Here is a 21,558-nt window from a genome sequence, read left to right as displayed (position 1 = left end):
CTCTTCAAACGAAAGTACGTCACAGAGTCAACATAAATTGGCGCCTCGAGTATATTTGCCGCCTCGTGCACTTCGAATTTTTTGCAACAGCGTTATATTAGTTTAATTACAGGAGTATGGCGCATACATAGTAAGGTTCGCCGGATAGGGAGAATAGGTTCGTGTTAGAATAAACCAGTTTTGGCCACGTTCTTAGTCTGTTCTGAAAAACGCACCAGCAAACCGCCCTGATTGATTCACTCAGGCGTTCTCGCACAAAAACCTATACGGACGCTTTGTAATACCCTATGCCTCCTGGGTTTGCGGATTACATTATGGTATCTAGCGCGGACTCCCTCTTTTTGAGGGGTTGCGACTCCCTTGTTCAAAAGTTAATTTCTACCCTGCTTAATGTCAGCATACTTTAGATGTCCAAAAAAAAAACATTTAACCATTATCATACAGATTTTGCTTACATCGCGATAAAAAACGCATCTTTGATGAAAATTCATCTGTTACAGGTACAGTGTTAGTGTTAATGATCAGACTCAGTATCGCGACGTATTGACGCTGTAGGGTTCGTTGTCGTATACTTAGTCTATAGGATACCCTAATGAGTACCAGGTAACCAGGTAACCTTAACCCTAACCAGTATCAGATTAGTTACTCGGGTACATTAATGTAGTAGACGGCTACCCGTACCCTATACGCGTAATACGACAACGACCCTTCGTGACGATATTGACACTGTGACTGTGACAGACATAAACCGGAGGTACTAATATTACTTACTATAGTCTATAGACAATATCCGAATAGCACGATATCGTTAAAGCTAAAAAAAAACAATGATTTCCCGTTTAACAAGAAATTCGAGATGTCTACTTACACGACAAGTGTTTCAATATCTGGCTTTTATTCAGACCTGCCCATTTTTGCAGCTTTTATTCAGCAAATAACAATTTCTCAGCTCCACTTGGCAGCCATCTTCGTTTCTTCGATGAAACTGCTCCGCCACAAAACTACGCGGCTAAATAAACTCAATAATGTTGCCGAAGTAACCCGCTACATGGCAGCCACTACAATTTCGCCCGTAAACGCCAGACGATTTGTGCGACCCATCATTGTAAACCTCTTAGCTTCTACCAGAGCATAATCACCTTGATTTATATGCTCTGGCTCTACTTTATTGGCTTTTCTAATTTAATTTTTCCCTATTTTACGTGTTTAGAGTGTTGAATATTATAAGTAACTGTACATGGACCGTTTATGTTCTTTGTCTCTGTCATTCCGTATTCAGGCGCCGTAGGTCTGGGAGCCAAATTTATGCCTAAAGTAAGGGGGCAGATGACGGATCATAGATATATATAGAGAGAAATATCTTCTCTTCTATATCTATGGACGGATCCAGGATTCAAGGAGGTCGGTGAGAAATAGGTGGGGGGGGGTCTGCGGGTCCTCCCTACAGAACATTTTTTGAAAAATGTAAATCGCAAGAGATGGTATTTGAGGCATGTTTGAGAACATGTACAAGCCTTTATTCTGACTTACGACAATCTCTAAAAATAGAAACAAATTTATTTTTTAATTTTTTTGCTCTAAAATTCTAAGGGGGGCATCTGCCCCCTTGCCCCCCCCCCCCCGCCCAGGCCTACGGCCCTGTATTGAGAATTTCATCCCAACTTCTAGTTATTAAAAGAAGAGCTTTTTCTACTGGCGCATTTGCAGTTGAATCTGTCATATTTGATCAACTTTGTCTCTTTCGTCCTTGATATAGTACTTAAACATTGAAGACTAATATTTTGAGGCATATGGAGCCTGGGGCGACTACATTATTACATACAACAATAGTTGTCATTAGGGACATTGCAGCTGCCACTGACACCTCCCTTGAGCAATGAACAGATGCGAGTGTTGCTATCCCGCCGCGGCGTGGAGGTACGTGATACAGGTTGAGATATACTTCAAAACTTAAGGAGGCGTTGTAACAGTAAGCGTCCGCGATGTTCACCGTTTGCACTACTTCGCTCTAGAAAGGCCTTTTGGCATTTTATTTCGCCGAAATCGGCACTAGATGTGCAATTAAATTAGCATTATGCACGCAAGGTGGATGCTTCTGGGACGTCGAGAAAGCATTAGAATAAAATTATTTTTGTTGTGTATTTCGTTGACATTCCTCAGGGTGCGTAAGCCACAGTCACCGGTTGGTGTTTTTTGTGTATAAAATGTTGGTTCAGATAACTGTGCGGTAGAAATTAGATTCATAGAGCTGGCAAAAAAGTTTCGAGGGGAGCATTAGAGCATGAATCTGTAGTTATTTAACATGAATAAAGTGTATGTTTTGTAAGTGCGTAACAGTGTGGTATTTTTATTAATATCTGCTTCGATGCTTATTCAGGCTGCAGCCTATGGACGGCGTCTACTGTATAGCAACACCTTAACAGTTAGACACAGACTAACGGTACAGTGTTTAGTTGTACGGGCTGTAGTGTTATCCGTTAGTCTGTGGTACCCTGACCCTAAAACTAAAAATATCGGATCTCTATATATAGGGGCATTCATTCCACAAAAATTTATCTGTGGTGTGGGGACAGATATCATGATTGAAAAAACCCTAACCCTAATACCTAACACCTAGTGCTGCCAGTTGCGTGACCCTCACTTCCACACCCGGGGCAGATAGCAACACCCTGAACAGATGCACCTACCCGCAACCAATGCCACCATATTGAAAAACAGATTATGAAGGATGTCAATTCTTTACCTGGATCTATTACAACTGCGTGGTATTGCAGAAAACACCAATCATTGGTGTGAACATCAGTTCAATGCCCGATTGTTATTGTATTGAAATATTACCTCATTTGTATTTTGCGCATCTATTAATTAATTGATAACATTTTGATTAAAATATGTACATATAACTTGTTGATGGTGATCAATCTTATCGAAAGAAGATCGAATGAACATTAATTTGAATGGGAATAGATGAGAGATGCAAACACCACACAGCAATCTGTATCAAATGCCTTTAAAGATAGTCTTTAATGTTCGTAATTTGGGATTAATTACATGAAAATGTAAGCGGTATTCGCACATAAAACAATTGCCCATCCGATGAAGGAATACACCCATGTCAGACATGCAAATTGTTACATAATTTGTACAACATGATTAACAGGGTGTACTGGCTAAAGAGAATCACGCCTATTAATGCCAGGATTTTTTTTACATATTTCTACATGATTACAAGTACATGATTACAACGATAAAATATTTCCATCTCCATACTGCTGCCTCCACAGACAGGATAGGCCTACTCGATTGCGAACATTCACCAGTAATTTCGATAATACGGTATGTAATCATAGACACTGCTACACATCTATCATTTATATTGTAGATGGTTTTTGCAAAATAAAGCATCCTGAAGATAATGAATTTACAGATAAACACAGACCACACGACGAACAACAACACTACAAAGAATTGATGATTTTCTATACAAATATTACCTTACAGGATATCGTATACAATTACATTGCATTCCTTTGAATTTCAGTGCCGATAATTTTACACATAGCGACTGACAACAAAAATGTTATGTTCATTTACACGGATTCAGTGATAGGAGGGGGGAACGGGTATTTTTTCGGCGACCGCGGATTGGGCGCAGTTTATTTGACCTGGGAACTGGGAAATGTCAGTTAGAATTTTCCGTGATTCGGGAACAGAATAGTCCATCGGACGTTGCCGAAAGACCTTTCTAAAAATTGTCTGTGGATCTGGGAAAGATTGTGTCAACTTCGTCGGGATTTCAATTTCTGCGCCTAATATTTATTTTATTTTTTTATTCTGCGCTAATTAGATTTATGTACCCCAGATAGAATAATAGTATTGTAAATATTACGTATTTATGGTAGGTTTGAAAACCTAAAACTACTGAATTTCCTGAAAACATGTCTACATAATTTCCAGGACCTGGAATTGGGATTGTTATTTTACTGGGAACTGGGATATGCGGTGTTTTTTTGCTGGGAAAGTGGGAATGCTACCCCCCCGCTTCCCCCCCTCAGATAGGAGGCATCACCACTAGATTAAATTATTAAGGCACCCTTAGAGAGACAAATTAAACTAACACGATCGATAGTTTTTACTAGCTTCAATACTTTAAACACACCGTACTGAATTCAATGAATAAATTCAAACGACAGAGCCACTGTGTATCATAGATTTTTTAAAACCCATTTTAACAACAATTCCAGGGGGGGAATGCACTTTAAGTTAAGGTTAGTTTTTTTACTCGCACTCACTAAGGTCCTGTAAACTAGACTGTCACTAACTATTCATCATACCCAGTTTAATTTTTTGAATATTTGAGAGCTGCTGCCACCTGTTGGAATATATGACAGTTGTATGAGTCACCTTATGCCAAGTTATGGTCCTGCCACCGAACCTATTAAGGGCCTAATAAACTTAACGTTACTTTGGGGTGGCAGGACTTCCTAAAAACTCAGTTAGAAATGAACTTGACGTGCTATGGATCACGTTCGTGCCACCACAATCGTCAGCTGCTACATGAGATCTTGTCACCGGAAATATTAAAGGGCAGTGCTCTAGGATTTGGTTTACTGCATGACAAACGTGCTACTTACTGTATAACAACATCGTCTAATACCCACTGTATTTGTCCCAGGATACTTATTAATTATTTACACATTCAACGCCTAGAAATTCTTTGAACGGCCGCCATGACACCCGCCGACCGTGCTGGCACCCGAAAGTTGCATCTAGAGCGTATTTGCAGTTTTTATTGCAGGAAATGGACCAAGGGCTATTAAATCACAAAAGTACAATTATATTTATACCTAATTGCTATTTTAACCGACACGATATTCATTTTAGGGCCAAATTTTTCCATATTATAACTGAAACTTATGTCGTTATAATGATATTACAATCCTGGTTTCTTTTAAATGAATAAATAAGAAATACCCTCGGGTCTGTAGCCCCTTGGGCTGGTAAGTGATTTTGCCAACTTCTCAGATCGGTGCGCGTTGAGTGGCGCCACCGTCGATTGTAATCAATAACTGTAATTCGTGTTAGTTTTTAAAACATTTTTTTTTAAATATTCTAATGGTGATTGAACCATGACTTTTTTATGTAGCGCAATTATAACCTAGAATTAGCTGAAAATAACCCTAGAACCTTTAGAGGCTATGTTCCTTTTATGTCTGATTAATGCGACAAATATGGCTGAGCGTTTAAATATCATAGATAACGAACAAAGATTACCATAGACGATGGAGTCAAGCTCACCATTTTGATGCTAATATTAGCACTATAAAGGGAAAAACCAGTAGGCACAAAGTCAAAATTGTACTGCTGCCGCTGCTTGCTGCCCTACACCAATGTGACTGGACTGCGGTACGGACTTCTGTTTTTCAAGCTGCGAGCTGGCGAAGACTGCGAAGCTGCAAGCTGCAAGCTGGCCTATCGGAAGAAAGCGTTTCGTGTGTTGTCTAAAATGCCTGAGTACATAAAAATATATTCTCTCTCTCTCGGCTCTCCTATGCAGCACACGCACGTTTTCTCTCTTCTCTTGTATTTTCTTAATTTTATGGCTAACACTTTGGATAAGTATAAATTATGACCGTAACTGCCTATATCTTACTAAATTTCAGCAGGTGAAACGAGAAGTTGTGGCAAGGCCTTGAGACTTATCACCCCTTCACCATGCCACGCCACTTACGAATGCGGCGTTGATGCGAAACGTCTTTTTGCGAGCAGCCAGATAATTCACTCTTTCTTGCTGAGTTAATTCGCCTCCGAGTTATAGTCTATGGTGCTCAGGAGGGCGCCCAGTCACGTATCAGGCAGGGGTGCGCCGCGAGCATCAGGCAGAGGCGTGCAACTAAGCATCAGGAGGGCGTTCACCGAGCGTCAGGCAGGGCGGCGCCATCTGAGCATCAGGCAGTGGCCGTCACAGAGCGTCAGGCAGGGGGCCGCCATCGGAGCGTCAGGCAAGGCGTTGCACTAAGCATCAGGCAGGGGCGTCACGAGCATCAGGCAGGTGGGAGCACGAGCTCAGGCAGGGCGCACGAGCATCAGCATGGGGGCGTCACCGAGCATCAGGCAGGGGCGCCACGAGCATCAGGCAGGGGCGCCACCGAGCATCAGGAGGGCGCCACCGAGCATCAGGCCAGGGGCGCCAGCTGAGCATCCAGGCAGGTCGGGCGCCACGGCAGTCAGCAGGGGCCGCCACGTAGCCTCATCGTGGTTTACAGCGTCGGCCCGGTCCGCCGTACCAGCATGCGACGACGTCGAGAGAAAGAGCGCCCACACGAGGGGGCGCTAAAGCGTCAGCTTGGGTTGACGTGGAGACCTCAGGTAGTCGGCAGAGCTTGCTTGACGAGAACGTTCGCTTCTGCTGCGCCTCCTCCTCTCGTTGCAAGATAGCAGTCGCGAATCGCGTCAGCGCAGTGAAAAAATACATGGGGGCTCGCGAGCGATTTAGCAGCCCCCCCGGAAATGCCAAAATAGCCCCCGTAAATTTGCATAGAGTTCAATTAGCAAACCAAATTTTTAGATTGCTATTTTCATGCACGCGGATGCTTGAAAAGTAGCCCCGAAAAAAAATATTATTTGTTTTCTGCTGGTCAGCGCAGACCACCATCGTATAGTGCGGTCACCTGTCCATAGAAGGTCGTAGTGGGTTACCCCGAGTATCGGTTGTGGAGGAACAGCGTGTATGCTTTATAGTTATTTATTTACCTGTCTATATTTCATCTCCTGCGCTTCATTGTAATTTCATCACTCTGCCTTTCATGTCATTCATCACTCTGCCTTCATGTCACTGTCATCACTCTGCCTTCATTGTCATTATCTCTCTGCCTTCATGTCATTCATCACTTCTGCCTTGCATGTCATTTATCTCTCTGCCTTCATTGATTCATTTCATCACTCTGCTTCATGTCCATTTCATCACTCTGCCTCATGTCATTCATCCTCGTGCCATGTTATGTCATTCATCACTCTGCCTTCATGTCATTCCTCTTGCCTGCATTCATGTCATTCATCTCTCTGCCTTCATGTATTCATCTCTCTGCCTTCAGTGTCATTCTATCACTCTGCATACGCATGTTCATCATCAACTCTGGCAGTTAATGTTTCATTCATCACTCTGCCTTTCATGTCATTCATCTCTCCTGCCTTCATTCATTCATCACTCTGCATCCGTGTCATTTCAGTCATCTGCATTGTATGTCATTCATCTCCTCTGCATTTCATGTCATTCCATCACTTGCATCCATGTCATTCATCACTCTGCCTTTCATGTCATTCGATCACTCTGCGCTCATGTCATCATCACTCTGCTTCATGTCATTGCATCACTCTCTAGCCTTCATGTCATTCATCACTTCTTGCCTTCATGTCGATTCATCACTCTGCCTTCATTCATTCATCACTCTGCCTTTCATGTCAATTCATTTCTCTGCCTTTTCTATGTCATTCATCTCTCTGCCTTATGTCATTCATCGTCTACTGGCCTTAATGTCAATTCAATCACTCTGCCTTCATGTCATTCGATCATTCTCTTGCATCATGTCATTCATCACTCGTGCCTTCATGTTCAGTTCATCATCTCTGCCTTTTTCATGTCAGTTCATCTCTCTCCCTTCATGTCCATTCATTCTCTGCTGTCCTTCATGTCATTCATCACTTCTGCCTTCAATGTCATTCATCTCTCGTGCCTTCATAGTCATTCATCACTCTGCTCTTCATTGTCATTCATCTCTCTGCATTCATGTCATTTCATGCTTCTCTGCCTGTCATGTCATTCATCACTCTGCGCTTCATGTCATTTCATCACTCTGCATTCATGTCATTCATTCACTCTGCCGTTCATGTCATTCATTCACTCGCCTCATGTCGATTCATTCACTCTGCCTTTCATGTCATTTCATCACTCTGCGCTTCTTGTCGATTCGATCATCTGCATTCATGTCATTCAATCACTCTGCCTTCATGTCATCATCACTCTGCCTTCATGTCATTCATCACTCTGCCTCATTGTCATTCATCTCTCTGCTTTATGTCATTTTCATCACTCTGCCTTCATGTCATCATCTCTCTTGCCTTCATTGGTCATTCATTCCTCTGCCTGTCATTTCATTCATCTCTCTGCCTTCATGCATTCATTCAGTCTGGCCTTCATGTCATTCATCTCTCTGCCTATTCATGTCATTTCATCACTCTGCCTTCATGTCATTTCATCACTCTGCCTTCATGTCATTCATCTCTCTGCTAATGTCATTCATCTCTCTGCGCTTCATGTCATTCATCTCTCTGCTTCATGTCATTTCATCTCTCTGCCTTCATGTCATCATCACTCTGCCTTCATGTCATTCATCTCTCTAGCCTTCATGTCTCATCACTCTGCCTTTCATGTCAATATCATTCTCTCTGCATTCATGTTCATTCATCTCTCTGCCTTACATTGTCAGTTCTATCACTTGCCTCATGTCATTTCATCACTCTGCATTTTCATGTCATTCAAATCACTCTGGCCCTTCATTGTCATTCATCACTCTGCCTTCATGTCATTTCATCACTCTAGCCTTTCATGTCATTATCACTCTGCCATCATGTCATTTCTCACTCTGCCTTCATGTCATTCTATCACTTCTGCCTTCATTTCATTCATCACTCTGCATTCATGTCATTCATCACTCTGCCTTCATGTCATTCATCACTCTGCCTTCATGTCATTCATCACTCTGCCTTCATGTCATTCATCACTCTGCCTTCATGTCATTCATCTCTCTGCCTTCATGTCATTCATCTCTCTGCCTTCATGTCATTCATCTCTCTGCATTCATGTCATTCATCTTCATGTCTATATCATTACTATGGAATGAAACACATGTTGAAACAACAGCGACCAGTTGTTGCTTTCGCAGGCAATTTTATTTATATTGGCGAGATAGGAGCTATAATCAGTATTACTGCTGCTGCTGCTGCTGCTGCATCATGCGTACGCGCGTGTGGGCGAGGTGTGAGCAGCTCACCTGTAATCCTGCAGTCTTGGCGTGAGTTAGCATGAGCTTGCTGTCCAGGGTGACGGCCGGCAGGTATTCACGCTTCTTCTCCCGCCACCACCAGTTCTTAGACGTGCTGCGCGAGAAATGCAGATGCCACCCCCAGTCAACACAACGTCAGACCACTACTCATCACACCACACAACCAAGGATTCAGCCGAGCCGCAAAGATATTTATGATATTGGGCAATGTCTATTATACAATAGGATAACATAGTTATCATTATAGATGCTAATAATAATTATTATAATTACGATATATATTATAAATTATTATAATATAATAGCAACATATACTACAATACTATAATGCTGATACTGATAGTACAATATATATATATATATTATTACACTTCATGCATGTAAATACTTGGCTAAAATACGTCACATGACCACCCTCAAGTAATACAGCTTCGCTCAGGTTGAACAAATCGGCGTCTCCCTCATATCACGCCAATAATTTTATCGTGTTACTACGTCACAACGCTCACCTTGTTCCTTTCTTAGCTGTCGTGTAATGATAGTGATACACTGAAGCTCTGATGTACTTTGGCGCCTTCTTGAATGGCTGTGGGCCCATTAGCTGTAAAACTAAAAAAGAAGTCGCCTTAGAAGTATGTATTATAATATCGACATCATCATAACTTATCGCTCCATTGCCCATAAGCAAGCAACTGAAATTTATGACCTGAAAGGCGCAATGGGCATTTTGACCCAAACTCCAGTGAAATAATAAATTTTGAGATTATTATATCACCTTAACACAAACGCTCTAGAAAAGAAACTACATTAGCAGCACAAATCCATGTAACATCCATCACACGTAAATCTATTCTACGAGTACGAGAGTTAAAATCTTCGAGTAGCACAGCAAGAATAATTAATGCATCTCTTGCTGAAATTTGTTTACGCGTGACACAGCGACACGACAAGTGGCAGTCTTTCTGTCGGTCGATGTATCGGTACTATTCGAGCAGCTTTTCCTGAGCTCACCATACGTTAACCGCAGAGAACCGCTCTGGGACGGTACACCACACGGAGACGTATTGATAGTTACCGGTGGGTTCTCCCTCCAGCAGGCGCTGGACGAGGCTGAGGAACCAGGGATTGCGCTCGTGATGTCCCAGTGCCGCAAACCACATCTGCCAGTCGAGCCTCGGCTGGTGAGGAACTGTAACGAGAACGCAAGCGCGTGACTCATCACGACGAAGCCGCATGCAACGCTGCCGTGGTCAAACGCGACACGCGCATGAAGAAATCGATCGACTTAATTGCAACGCAGCGAGAGATGCGTCGATGGTTATTGCGGCGATCTATCGCAACATTGCCGCGCAATCTGATCTGCGCAGAGAAACCGACAAACTTACAAGGTAACGAGGGGGGCGGTGAAATATTTTGCGACGAACCATTACAACTTGGCCACGCGTGCGACTGAATTCGCGGCGTGCGCGCGCGATCGCAGTAATTGAACGACTTACAGACGACGGGAGGGGCGGTGGATATGTTTCCGGGTTTGTACAGGAAGGAGTACTCCTTCCATCCCCTCTCCAGGTTATTGCTGGCCTCTAGGATCAGCTCCGGGCGGCCACCAACGCCCGTCATCCTGTAATAGAACACGCGCGTTACCGTCAGGAACCCTGGATGCTTCCACCAGTATCGCAGCGCTCTCTCATCAACGAGATGGGGACGAGTTACAGACTTATAAATATTATTATTATTATTAGTAGTAGTAGTAGTAGTAGTAGTAAGCTTAACAATTCGACAAGAAATAAACAAAGACCGTGAATGTTGGGCAGTGAAGGGTGTGATTGAAGGATTGGAGGGGATGTCAGTGTGTTGTGCCCCGACACGGATACCCAGTCTGTCCGTACCTTCTGAACAATCCGTAGGACGAGGTCAGTGTGAACGGTCGCTGCTTACCATACAGGTACATGACCGGCTGCGGAAGCCGCTTCTGCACAGCGTCATCTAGTGTCGTCAGCGACACCTACAAGTGACGCGTATTCGAATAATATAGACGTGTAGATTGGTTACAGTTCTGGGACGTTTCAGTAGAACAGAAAAAGTGAGATAATCGGACACACAATTGTTACAATAACTTCATTATTGTAATTAATACGATATTGTTAAATTATTTGCATTTGTAAAAATCCACTTCTAATAGAATCTCAGACCGACTGAATGCGATTCTAATTCACGCCACAAGCATAGCGGCAAACCGTTTGCCAAACAACAATCAATTACTACCCGTTAATTATCGCGCGATCTTAATCGATGCTAATCGTCTAACCAAGCTTATGGAGAACATGGAGAAGGCCGCTGCGGAGAAGACGATGGTGCCGAGGAGAGCCCACAGCCTCCGCATCAGCTTCCTCTCGTACTTCAGCGACCTGCGGGTAGACGGAGACGACAAGGCGGTCAATGAACGACGACGTACGACGTCATCGCGTACGATACACCCGAGAGACGAGGGTCGATGAGTTTAAAACAGCACCCAAGTGACATCGAGGGTTGCTTGGGGAGGACGTATAATTGTTACTGATGAAGCAACATGTAAGCACAACATTGACATCCGAAAAATTGCTCTCTTAAAAAGAATTAGGATAAATGAATAAATAAACAATATGTATATAAATATATATATATATACTCGTAGAGAGAGGGGGGGGGAAAAAAGAAATAGCAATAGCAATAGAGAGTTATGGTAGTATTAATTTACAGTACACTAATATCGATAACAGAGCGGAGATAGCATGCTGTCTCATGAAGGTTGGTGACTGCATAGTGACGCTTACTTGACGATGGTGTCGCAGACTTCCAGCGAGAGAGACGCGGCTCCCATGATGATCGACAACGGCAGCACCTGCCTCACGAACCAGTCCAGCTGCTGCGGCGTGAACACTGCGCGCGAGAGACACATAGAGGGCGCTGAACGCACGCAGGTAAATGCAAACATCGCGCGAGAACGCGCGTGTCACGCCCACGCCACGCGGCGAACATTGCGTGCGAACGTCCACAGCACAGACACACCACACACAGTGGCAACGTCACGGGTTAATCCTGCTCGCCCTTCCCTCCCTCTTATCCTGTCCACTTCTCTTCTTCTTCCTCCCCCCCCCCTACTTCCCTCCTCCCCCTTCCTCCCCCACCTCTCACGCAGGCACTCACCGACTTTCGAGTCGACCTTCCAGCGGGTTGTGTCGAGGCTGAGTGAGAACAGCTTGTGAGCGTAGAAGAGGAGAGATCCGGCAAACGCAGCCTCCAGCATGAGAGCAACGAGCTCGCGCAGGGATGCGGGCACGAAGCGCACCATCTCGTAACCTAGACGACGAACAGACCGATGCGCGGCATCCGCGCGGTGAGAGAAGCAACGGGCGGGACGGGGGGTCGCGAAACTGTAACCGCGTGGAAGTGCGACGATAACGCTGCATACTTCTCGTTTTCGGCGAAGAGTTTAACTGTAGTGTTTGCCTGTTTGGTGTTGGCCGGCTTTATTACCTGTATTATGTGCCCTGTAAAGATTGATTAGTGTTTACCTGTGCTATATACCTGTAAGGACTGACTGGTGATTACCTGTGTTGTTTACCCAGGTATTGATTAAGCAGTGACTACCTGTGTTGTTTACCTGTAGGGATTAAGCAGTGACTACCTATGTTGTTTACCTGTATTGATTAAGCAGTGACTACCTGTGTTGTTTACCTGTAGTGATTGATCAGTGATTACCTGTGTTGTTTACCTGTAGTGATTGATCAGTGATTACCTGTGTTGTTTACCTGTAGTTATTGATCAGTGATTACCTGTGTTGTTGTACCCTTGTAAAGTTTTATTTTGAACATCCCCACACCAGAGTGAATTACCTTAGTTTAGCTTGATCAGTGATTACGACATGAGATTATTGATCAGCAGCTGATACCGTGTAGTGGATTAAGCAGTGACTACTGTGTTGTTTACCTGTAGTGATTAGTGACGATTACCTGTAGGTCCACGACCGTGAAGAAGAAGTCTTCTAGAGAGGTTACGCATGGAGAACGATCGTGAGCAGATTGAAGAAGTTATAGTTGCCTGTGAGTAGATTCCCACCATGAGGAAACCTGTAACACACACACACAACACAGTATGACATATGTATGACATCACGTACACCGCGACCATGCAACGACACCTCGACATCCACACATCAGATGGACTCACGCCTACGCCGTGACATCACACACACAGATGACATACACACGACAGGACATCTCAGGCACACAGAGGAATACATCACACAGATTGACATCAACGTACTCTGGCGCACCCCGCCTTGACATCACAGACACCTGAACATCGTCAACCCAGATCGACATCACGTACATACGCGACATCACACACACAGATGACATCACACACACAGACATCTCACACACAGATGACATCACACACACAGATGACATCACGTACACGCTGACATCACACACACAGATGACATCACGTACACGCTGACATCAGCACAGCACAGATGACGATCAGCCGACACACAGATTGACATCAGCACGCGCAGCAGCAACAGAGTGACATCGACCGTACACGCTACGACATCACACACACAGATGCATCTCACACAGCCAGGATGACATCACACACGATCAGGGGGCCGGTTGATGACATCACACACGCTGACATCACACACACACACGGACAGCTTAGAACCTGCTCAGCATGTAGAACACAGAGAGACTGTGGGGTGTGAGACGACCGCATCTGTTACGGAGATGACCAGTATGAGAAACATCAGTTACCAGTACTGCATAGTACGCACAGCTGCAATCATGAATTACAGCTTGGATCATGACCCATTGAAGTTTAAATACATGACGCCCGCGGCACTAACAGCACTACCACACGGCACACCGCCACTACGCACAATGAGCTACGCCCGAGTGCCCAGCAAGCAGCTCGTATATACAAACACCACGCGGCACCATTGCAACGCACACACGGCACACGCACACATTCACCCACACACATCGCGCACGACACACCGGATGCAGTGTACACAAGCCGCGTCCCACAACACTCCGTAATACACCAAACACCTGCGGACGGTGAAGCACGCAACAGCATGCACATCACGCCACGGCACGCGCAAAGAAAAATGCACACAGGGGAGCCAGGCGGGCGGCACGACACACCCAACCAACACACCTACGGCGGTGCCGGCCGGGTGCAGATAGACGAGCATGTACACATGCGCCCACAAACACTGGGCGGCTAGCGCAGTGTGGGGGAGCCGCATGCGTATACACCAAGACACCGGCGCCGAACGGGAAGGCCGGTCGGAGGGACGTGCAGCGCACAGCATGCACACACACACCACACGACGGCTCACCAACGGAGACAACAACACACTGGGCCGGCAGCGACGCGCACCACACAACGGTATAGATGGTACACCGGGACCGCCCGCCACCACTCCACAAACAGCTCGTAGATACGCACAAACAGGAGTCGGGGGACCCGGCACACGCAACGCACGCATGCCACACCCGCACGCACACACGCCGAACCCACGACACCCCACGGCAAGGGCCGGCGGAGCGCGACGTACCAACAGCCGGGGGGGCGTCCCCTCGGGAGGGCACGATGCATGTACACATGCGCCCCCACAAACACTCGCTATACACAAACAGCACGGTGCACGCATGCCGCACGCAGGACGCACTCACGCCGCCACGACTACACACACGGCCACCACACCACAGTGTGCGATGTTCACATTTGGTACCACACCGCCCCGACAAACAGCGCGTATACCACAACTACCCGAGCGAGCACCATACACGCACGCTACACACGCATGCAGACACAGCACACGGTAAACAGCGGCTCCGGCCCGCGGCCCGAACCAGGTCGTGGCCGGGGCGCGAGCCGCCCCCCGCGATCCAGAGCGAGGCTGCGGCCGAATCGGGATCAAGTGGAAAAAGATTAATTTTTCTTTACCGGGGCTCTTTTTGCAAACCCCCACAAACTTTCGGCGGCTACCTGTTTCATTGTCGCAGGGCCTTTTTGCGCACTTTCCAGGGGCGCGACTTAATTTCGCAGAGGGGCTGGTTGTGCCTGCGAAATGTAGGAGGCGGCCAAGAGCACAGTAATGCTAATACCGGTTGCTAATACACACTCGCCGGGGGGCCGCGCGCCACGGGGGGACGACGCACACACCGGTCACAGGGCCCACCGACGCCCGAACGCGGCACGCGCACCGCACCGCGGGCACGCGCTACACGAGGATCGGTGGCGTCTCGGGCGCCGGCGGTGCTGCCGGCGCAGCACACAGACGCGGCCACAGCACATGCTGGCGCTTTTTTTTTTTTGACGCGCACACCACTGCCTGCCAGCACAACAGTCGAATATTCAACGACAGTTATGTCATCAGACTGACAGACTACATGAATCACAACTCACAAGTCACAACGCCACAAATTGCACCATCTGAATAGTGAATAGCATCACAGTTCCGCTACCACAGAACTATTACGGCAGCTCAAAATATGTGAAGTGGGTGCTGTACGAGCGAGGGAGGATCGGATTGTTTAAGGACGGCCAAAAGTCTCTTGCGGGCTCCCGGGGTCCAAGCCCGCGTAAGCGCTGGCAGCTCAGGGGTTTGAGAAAGCGGCCGCGCGAGCCCACGTGTTGAAGTGGCTGTGCACATGCGACGCTTGCGTACGTGCCTGCTGGGCAGGGGCGGCAATTGATTGAAGGTCCTGGGGGAGGGGGCACAAGTTGTCTTCAGCGTGTATCTAATGCCACTACTAAAATGTAGAGGCTTGGCATTGCTGGACTTTGAGAGAGGCGCCAGGCGAAAACTTCTTTCGGGGAATTGACCCAAAAAAAAAAAAAAGCTACGTCATCAGGGAATAACACACGAGGCCCACAGCCCGCCAGGGAACAACTATACGTGTGACTTTCATTAGGTATGTTTCGGCATGGATTATTCGTTCTATAATGCCTAGCGGTGCGTGGTGCCTCGGGTCTAAGTAGGCACGCCGCAGGCGAGCGCTGCCACGCACGCGCACACATGCACCACGCCGGGGCAGGCCGACAGAAAGCACGCAAGCACGCCGGCCCGGCACGCACAAGCCGCACACACAGGCGGCACACGCAACGCAGCCGGGCGACGCACGCACCACCGGCAAAGCACGCCCGCAGGCTACATGGCTACGGCGGCAACGCACGCACAGAGCGCGCAGGCACACGTAAGCACCGCACAGGCACACAGCGTATATAATAGCGGCGCGGGCGGCGGCGCGCGCATGGGTTGGGATTGGAATGCAAATAGCAGTAGCAGTATCACACATGCATGCTTACATGAGTGAAAAACATTGCACACGCTCACACCGGTATCCAGAAATTCTAGCCGCAGAGGTCCGTGGAACCCGGCTGCCGCTACACGCGGCAGAGGCCGAGCGGCATCGGCAACCGCGCCGGAGAGCGACAGAGCCTGGACAATTCGGATTTCCAGGGGCGAGACTTTTGCTTTGGGGGTCGCGCCCGCGCCCCCGAGTATCGATGTTTCGGGGGCTCTGTCTTTTCTGCGCAGTTGTTCGCTGCCGCGTGGCTCGGAAACCTCGCGGCCGCCGCCCGCCGTCGGCGGACCGGTGGTATTGTGGATTCGCTTCGCGCATGGGCTTGGGCGGACGTGCAGGCAGTGGATGGGCACACACACACACAATTGCCACCACCGTGAAATGCCAGGGTTGCGCCCACCTGAGACCGGAAGAACTGGCGAAGCAGATCGGGCAGTCTGCGGTTGACTCGGGCAGAAGAACAGGAACGGCCCGGGACTCGATCACTGGTACACGATGACCGTCGACAGGCTTCTGAAGCCATTCGGAGGCGAATAGCTGTGTGGCGTGACCCGCACGCTATATAGCGGCGGCGTCGTGATGGCGACTGAGACTCGTAGCTGATATTCCATCGCTGGCAGCAGTAGAGTCAACGGTCATACGAGAGGTCTCTACGAGACGTCTATACAATCTATACGTCTAGATCGATACGTCTATCCGAGACGAAGGTCTTAATACGATCGATACGAAGGTAATACGATGCTAACTATCGTCTATACATAGCGTCCTATACGAGACAAGGTCTAGAGCACACGACACGTGCCAGCGTCATTTTGCACTGTCATTAATCAGAATACCACGTGTATACATAAGGTGGTCGCTGATCAAAATTGTTCGTCCTTAAAATACCATGCGTGCCGTTCAACCAAAGGCCGGTTACAGCGAAAGCTGCCTATAGATGTGGTCATCGACGGGGATTGCGTAGTGAGCAGTGCTGTGCCACTTACAGGATATTACAGGGATTGGACAAGATATTAATAACTATCTGTCGGCATAAAAAAAGTATCAAATTTGCTAAAAAAAATATTCAAAAAGTATGAATTCGGTATCAACACTTGTCAACCGCACCATGATTTGAGTCCTTTTTACCTTATATGGCACTGGTAGCGGAATACATTATAGGCGCTTATATGTGCAGCAATACAACACAAGCTTCAGGAATGATGTGTGCGAATGGCCGATGAAGGAGTTGTCTCTTGTAATCCTCAGTCTGGAGAATCATGTTCCAATGCAGTGTTTTCCCGCTGTCCAGAAAGCTTGTGTGAGGTGGTAAGATAGCGGTTTGTGAGAGTGACGGGAGCTAATCAGCAGGGTGGCCTAATGGAGAGGGCAAGAATGGTTTGCAGAGAGTGATGTTCGCTGGGAGCAGAAGTGGAAGGGCAAGTCGGGCGAGGTGGCTGGGACCTAGGAGGCGCTACGGGGGGTCAAGCTGATGACGGCAGTGTGTTGCGGGGAGTCCACGGGGATGCCATGAGCTCCGGTTTCGGAAATATGTGGTGAGAGAGAGGACTGGGTGACATTAGATTGGTCGCGCAACTTCTAAGACAGCGTTTCTGAAACAAGCAGTGTGCGTAAAGGGGAAGAGCATATTAGAAGTGCGAGAGCGCATTGTTGCGGAGGTAATGATGTTTACGGAAGAGTTTGTGGGAATGTTGGCGAGGCGGGCACGGCGCAGGGGTGGGGTTGTGTATGGAAGGCGACACCCACTCACGCCGAGGGCTGGGAGATGAGATGGGTGAGACGGTCGGAGACCGCTGGCCTCGGGAGTAGTGTCAAGGGACAGTGACGGGGGGGGGCGTAATAAATGATGACATGCAGCGTCTGGAAACATAGCGAGAGAGCTGAGATGAGATGCGAAAACCTGCGCGAGGAGCTATGCAGCAATAAGTATCCGCTTCGGCGCGCAAACGAAGAACGTAGCAACGCGAGTGCGCGCATGGGATGAGATCTATTGCTAGGATCTCATCAGAGTCCCAGGTGGAAGCCGTAAATGTATGCTCGGCGTGAAAGAGTTGTTGGAAGCTATCGTTTGGCAAAAAAAACATATTGTATATGCATATTGTAGGTGGCAGAGAGTGAGAGGTGGAGAATGAAAAGAGGTTAGCGATTTTCGTGATGAAGCTACGCAAAAGTATAATATACTAAAACAAAGTATCAAGGGGGGAGGTGCACAGCAACTGTGCTGGAGAGTGTCGCGGCAGATAGATTAGTGTGGTATATTAGGTGAACGAGGAAATACTAAGTGTAGGTCGACAGTATGAGGGGCGGGCCCCAAGTGCCAAGAACACTATTAGACAGCCGGTATCTGTTCTGTAGACTGGGTAGAGTGTCTACTAACATAGGTTTGAGCTGCACACCTGATAACTTGTCGGCACTAGCGCTCTAACGAGAAGTAGTGAATCACTCCTCCACACAGCACGCTGGGCACAGATTCTACCCAGGCTTAAGATAAAATATTGCTTGTTTGCGCCCCTTTACCGACCGAGCTGCTAGCCAAAACTCGACAGCAGGTGGATTGTGGGATGTGGGGCGTCAGTGCGCATGTAAAACAAAAACAGAAATTATTTTCGGTTGCGGCAAAACAAAAAAAACGTTCACATATACACGTAGCACACATCTTGGTCAAAAAAAAATAAAAGATTTTCACCTAACCTACCCTAACTGCGGTGCCCATGAGGGGTGAGTAGGTATAAGGGGAAACAGACAATTTTTAAGGGTGGCCTCATGCATGAACATCGTGATATTAGAGTCTTGTGGCGCCGCACCACAATTAAAGTGATTACTCACCGTAAATTAATTTAAAAATAAATTCCAACTTTTTCACAAAAAAATAAGTAATTCTGTTTCACTTTTTATGTTAAATTGCTGCATTATAACTTCTTATTTTACTATATTGTTCGTATGTGTGAACTTACACTCGTGACTCATAACATAGCCTATAGCAAGGCGCCAAGTTAATTTAGCAACCTAAGATCAAGATCGTGCGCAGGTTTTTTGCTGGAGTTTTTAACGTGGAATGAGATAAAGCAGAATATGCTGTTGTGATTACCAGACCGTATATAGGCGACAGTTGTGAGGGTATGAGGTGCTAGTTCCATTAGTGTTGCTCGGACGTGTATTTAATGTGTATGGAAAAAATGGCAAGAAAAATTTGAGTCAAGATTTGTAGCCAGTATGAAAATGTCGTGGGCACGACGTAGTCAATTTAACGACACCTGTACGTCACTGCGCAAATCGCACTCACCTGTGAGTCCCCACCAGGTGGGGCACTGACTCTGCAGCTTCACGACGCCCGAGGCAAACATGAGGCGGAACAGCAGCCAGCGGACGAGCCACAGCGTGATGTTGTCGTGGTAACGCGACCGCGTCGCCCAGCGACCGAACTTGACGAGGTTGAACGGCGCGACAAGGATCGTAATGAAGCCTGCCTCTAGCAGAAGAATGTCCCTGCACACGCAAGACGACGACGAACTCGTGGTTAAGTGAGAGAAGAAAACCGGTAGAAGTAGATTGGCATTTATAATTTAGACTTCACGAATCGGCATACGAAATCTTTGTGATTCAGCGATATGCATACACCCAACACGATCTAAACGTCGACAGGATAGCTTGCTGTAAATGCGACAGAACTGCACAAGCGAAGAGCTTACCATTGAAACCACATGAATGTTTGTCCAACCTACAAAAAATGCGAACATAATTTTAATTGTGATGGCAAGTAGGCAAGTGGTAGTAAATTCAAATGACCAAACAGGCAGCACACGTGCCCGACTCTAAGATACAATACGAAAGTCGTACGCAAGCAAACAAACGCCCTGCGCCACCTTCGCGAGAAGTACTCAACGAAACTGTGTCTAAAGAAGCAACGTAAGAGTTTGTCTACGTGTTAGAGAGGATGGCATGATTCTAAAACCTGACATCGTAGCACAAGAAATAGAAATGAGAGTTTAGAAACCACATAGAGGACTGCTCAGAGTTCTGGAACGCCACCCGACACCACAAGAAATACAATCGAGATACTAGAATCTATGCAGAGAGGACTTATTCCTCACACACACATGCACGCACGCACGCACACACACACGCACGCACGCACGCACGCACGCACGCACGCACGCACGCACACGCACACAAACACACACACACACGTACCTGGTAGCAGGAGAAGTACAGCCCCCACAGCAGCAGGAACGAGTCAGCGCTCCTCATGGCCTTCGATACGGACCAGCCGACGGAGAGCGATGACGATGCGCACAATGCCAGCAGGCTCCATGCTGTCAACCTCATCCTAGCCCCGCCATCGGCAGCAACCACAGCAACGTCGGCTTCTGTCGGCAGCATGTTGTCTGAACGCGAGACGTCGTCGTGCAGAGGTGGTCGCGACACGCAGGTGAGGACGCCGCGCACGAGGCGCCGAGACGAGAGGCGAGACGCCGCGACGAGAGGCGAGACGCGCCGACGCGAGGGCGAGACGCCGCGACGAGAGGCAGACGCGCCGCACGAGAGGTGAGACGCCGCGACGGAGAGGTGAGACGTTCGCGACGAGAGTGAAGACGTGGACGCGCAAGAGGCGAGAACGCCGCGACGCGAGGCGAGACCGCCGCCGCACGAGAGGCGTAGACGCCGCGCACGAGAGGCTGAGACGTCGGCGACCGAGAGCGTGAGACGCGTGCGACGAGCGAGGTTGTGCGGCCCATTGTGTGCAATGTTGCGCGGAAGAGGCCAGCAAAGCAAACTGGCACGACGTCATGCCAAGCTTGCATGTTACGTCTCCAACGTTGCATGACGCGGTCAAGTCCAACGTTGCCATGACGTCACTCCAACGTCTGCAAGATGCAGAGCACATATGCAAGGTGCCGACACAGCGTGAGTATGTACGCCGAGAGATTTTAGCGCGCAAAATTTGTGAGCTTGAATGGACCTCCAGCTAATAACGATCAGAGCGAGGATTTGCGTTATCTAACTCGTGTTTCGATGATAGGAGGCCATGCTTGAGGAAAACTTTCACAAGGAAATTACTGGACTACGTGTTCAGTATCGACGCGCCCTGCACGCCATAGACCGATTTCATATTGCAGGCTGCGAGCGAGCGCGAG

At 47.7% G+C, this 21,558-nt stretch overlaps 1 protein-coding gene across 1 annotated transcript in view; it reads right to left on the bottom strand.

Annotated features, from left to right (window-relative positions):
- The window catches only part of LOC106815072 (lipase maturation factor 2-like), a 43,102-nt gene that overhangs the window by 18,332 nt on the left and 3,212 nt on the right, over nucleotides 1-21,558 (bottom strand). The window contains 15 exon segments of the mRNA XM_014819493.1: nucleotides 9,051-9,156; nucleotides 9,572-9,671; nucleotides 10,138-10,251; nucleotides 10,559-10,683; nucleotides 10,952-11,067; nucleotides 11,371-11,470; nucleotides 11,876-11,981; nucleotides 12,249-12,401; nucleotides 12,654-12,705; nucleotides 13,055-13,102; nucleotides 13,105-13,171; nucleotides 16,910-17,036; nucleotides 19,707-19,909; nucleotides 20,113-20,141; nucleotides 20,615-21,099. Coding sequence (XP_014674979.1) covers nucleotides 9,051-9,156; nucleotides 9,572-9,671; nucleotides 10,138-10,251; nucleotides 10,559-10,683; nucleotides 10,952-11,067; nucleotides 11,371-11,470; nucleotides 11,876-11,981; nucleotides 12,249-12,401; nucleotides 12,654-12,705; nucleotides 13,055-13,102; nucleotides 13,105-13,171; nucleotides 16,910-17,036; nucleotides 19,707-19,909; nucleotides 20,113-20,141; nucleotides 20,615-21,099 — 1,931 coding nt within the window.

Source organism: Priapulus caudatus, unplaced genomic scaffold, assembly GCF_000485595.1.
Source record: "Priapulus caudatus unplaced genomic scaffold, Priapulus_caudatus-5.0.1 Scaffold1036, whole genome shotgun sequence".
Lineage (NCBI taxonomy): Eukaryota > Metazoa > Priapulida > Priapulimorpha > Priapulimorphida > Priapulidae > Priapulus > Priapulus caudatus.
The sequence above is the reverse complement of the archived record's forward strand: the minus strand, read 5'-3'. Positions and strand labels throughout refer to the sequence as shown.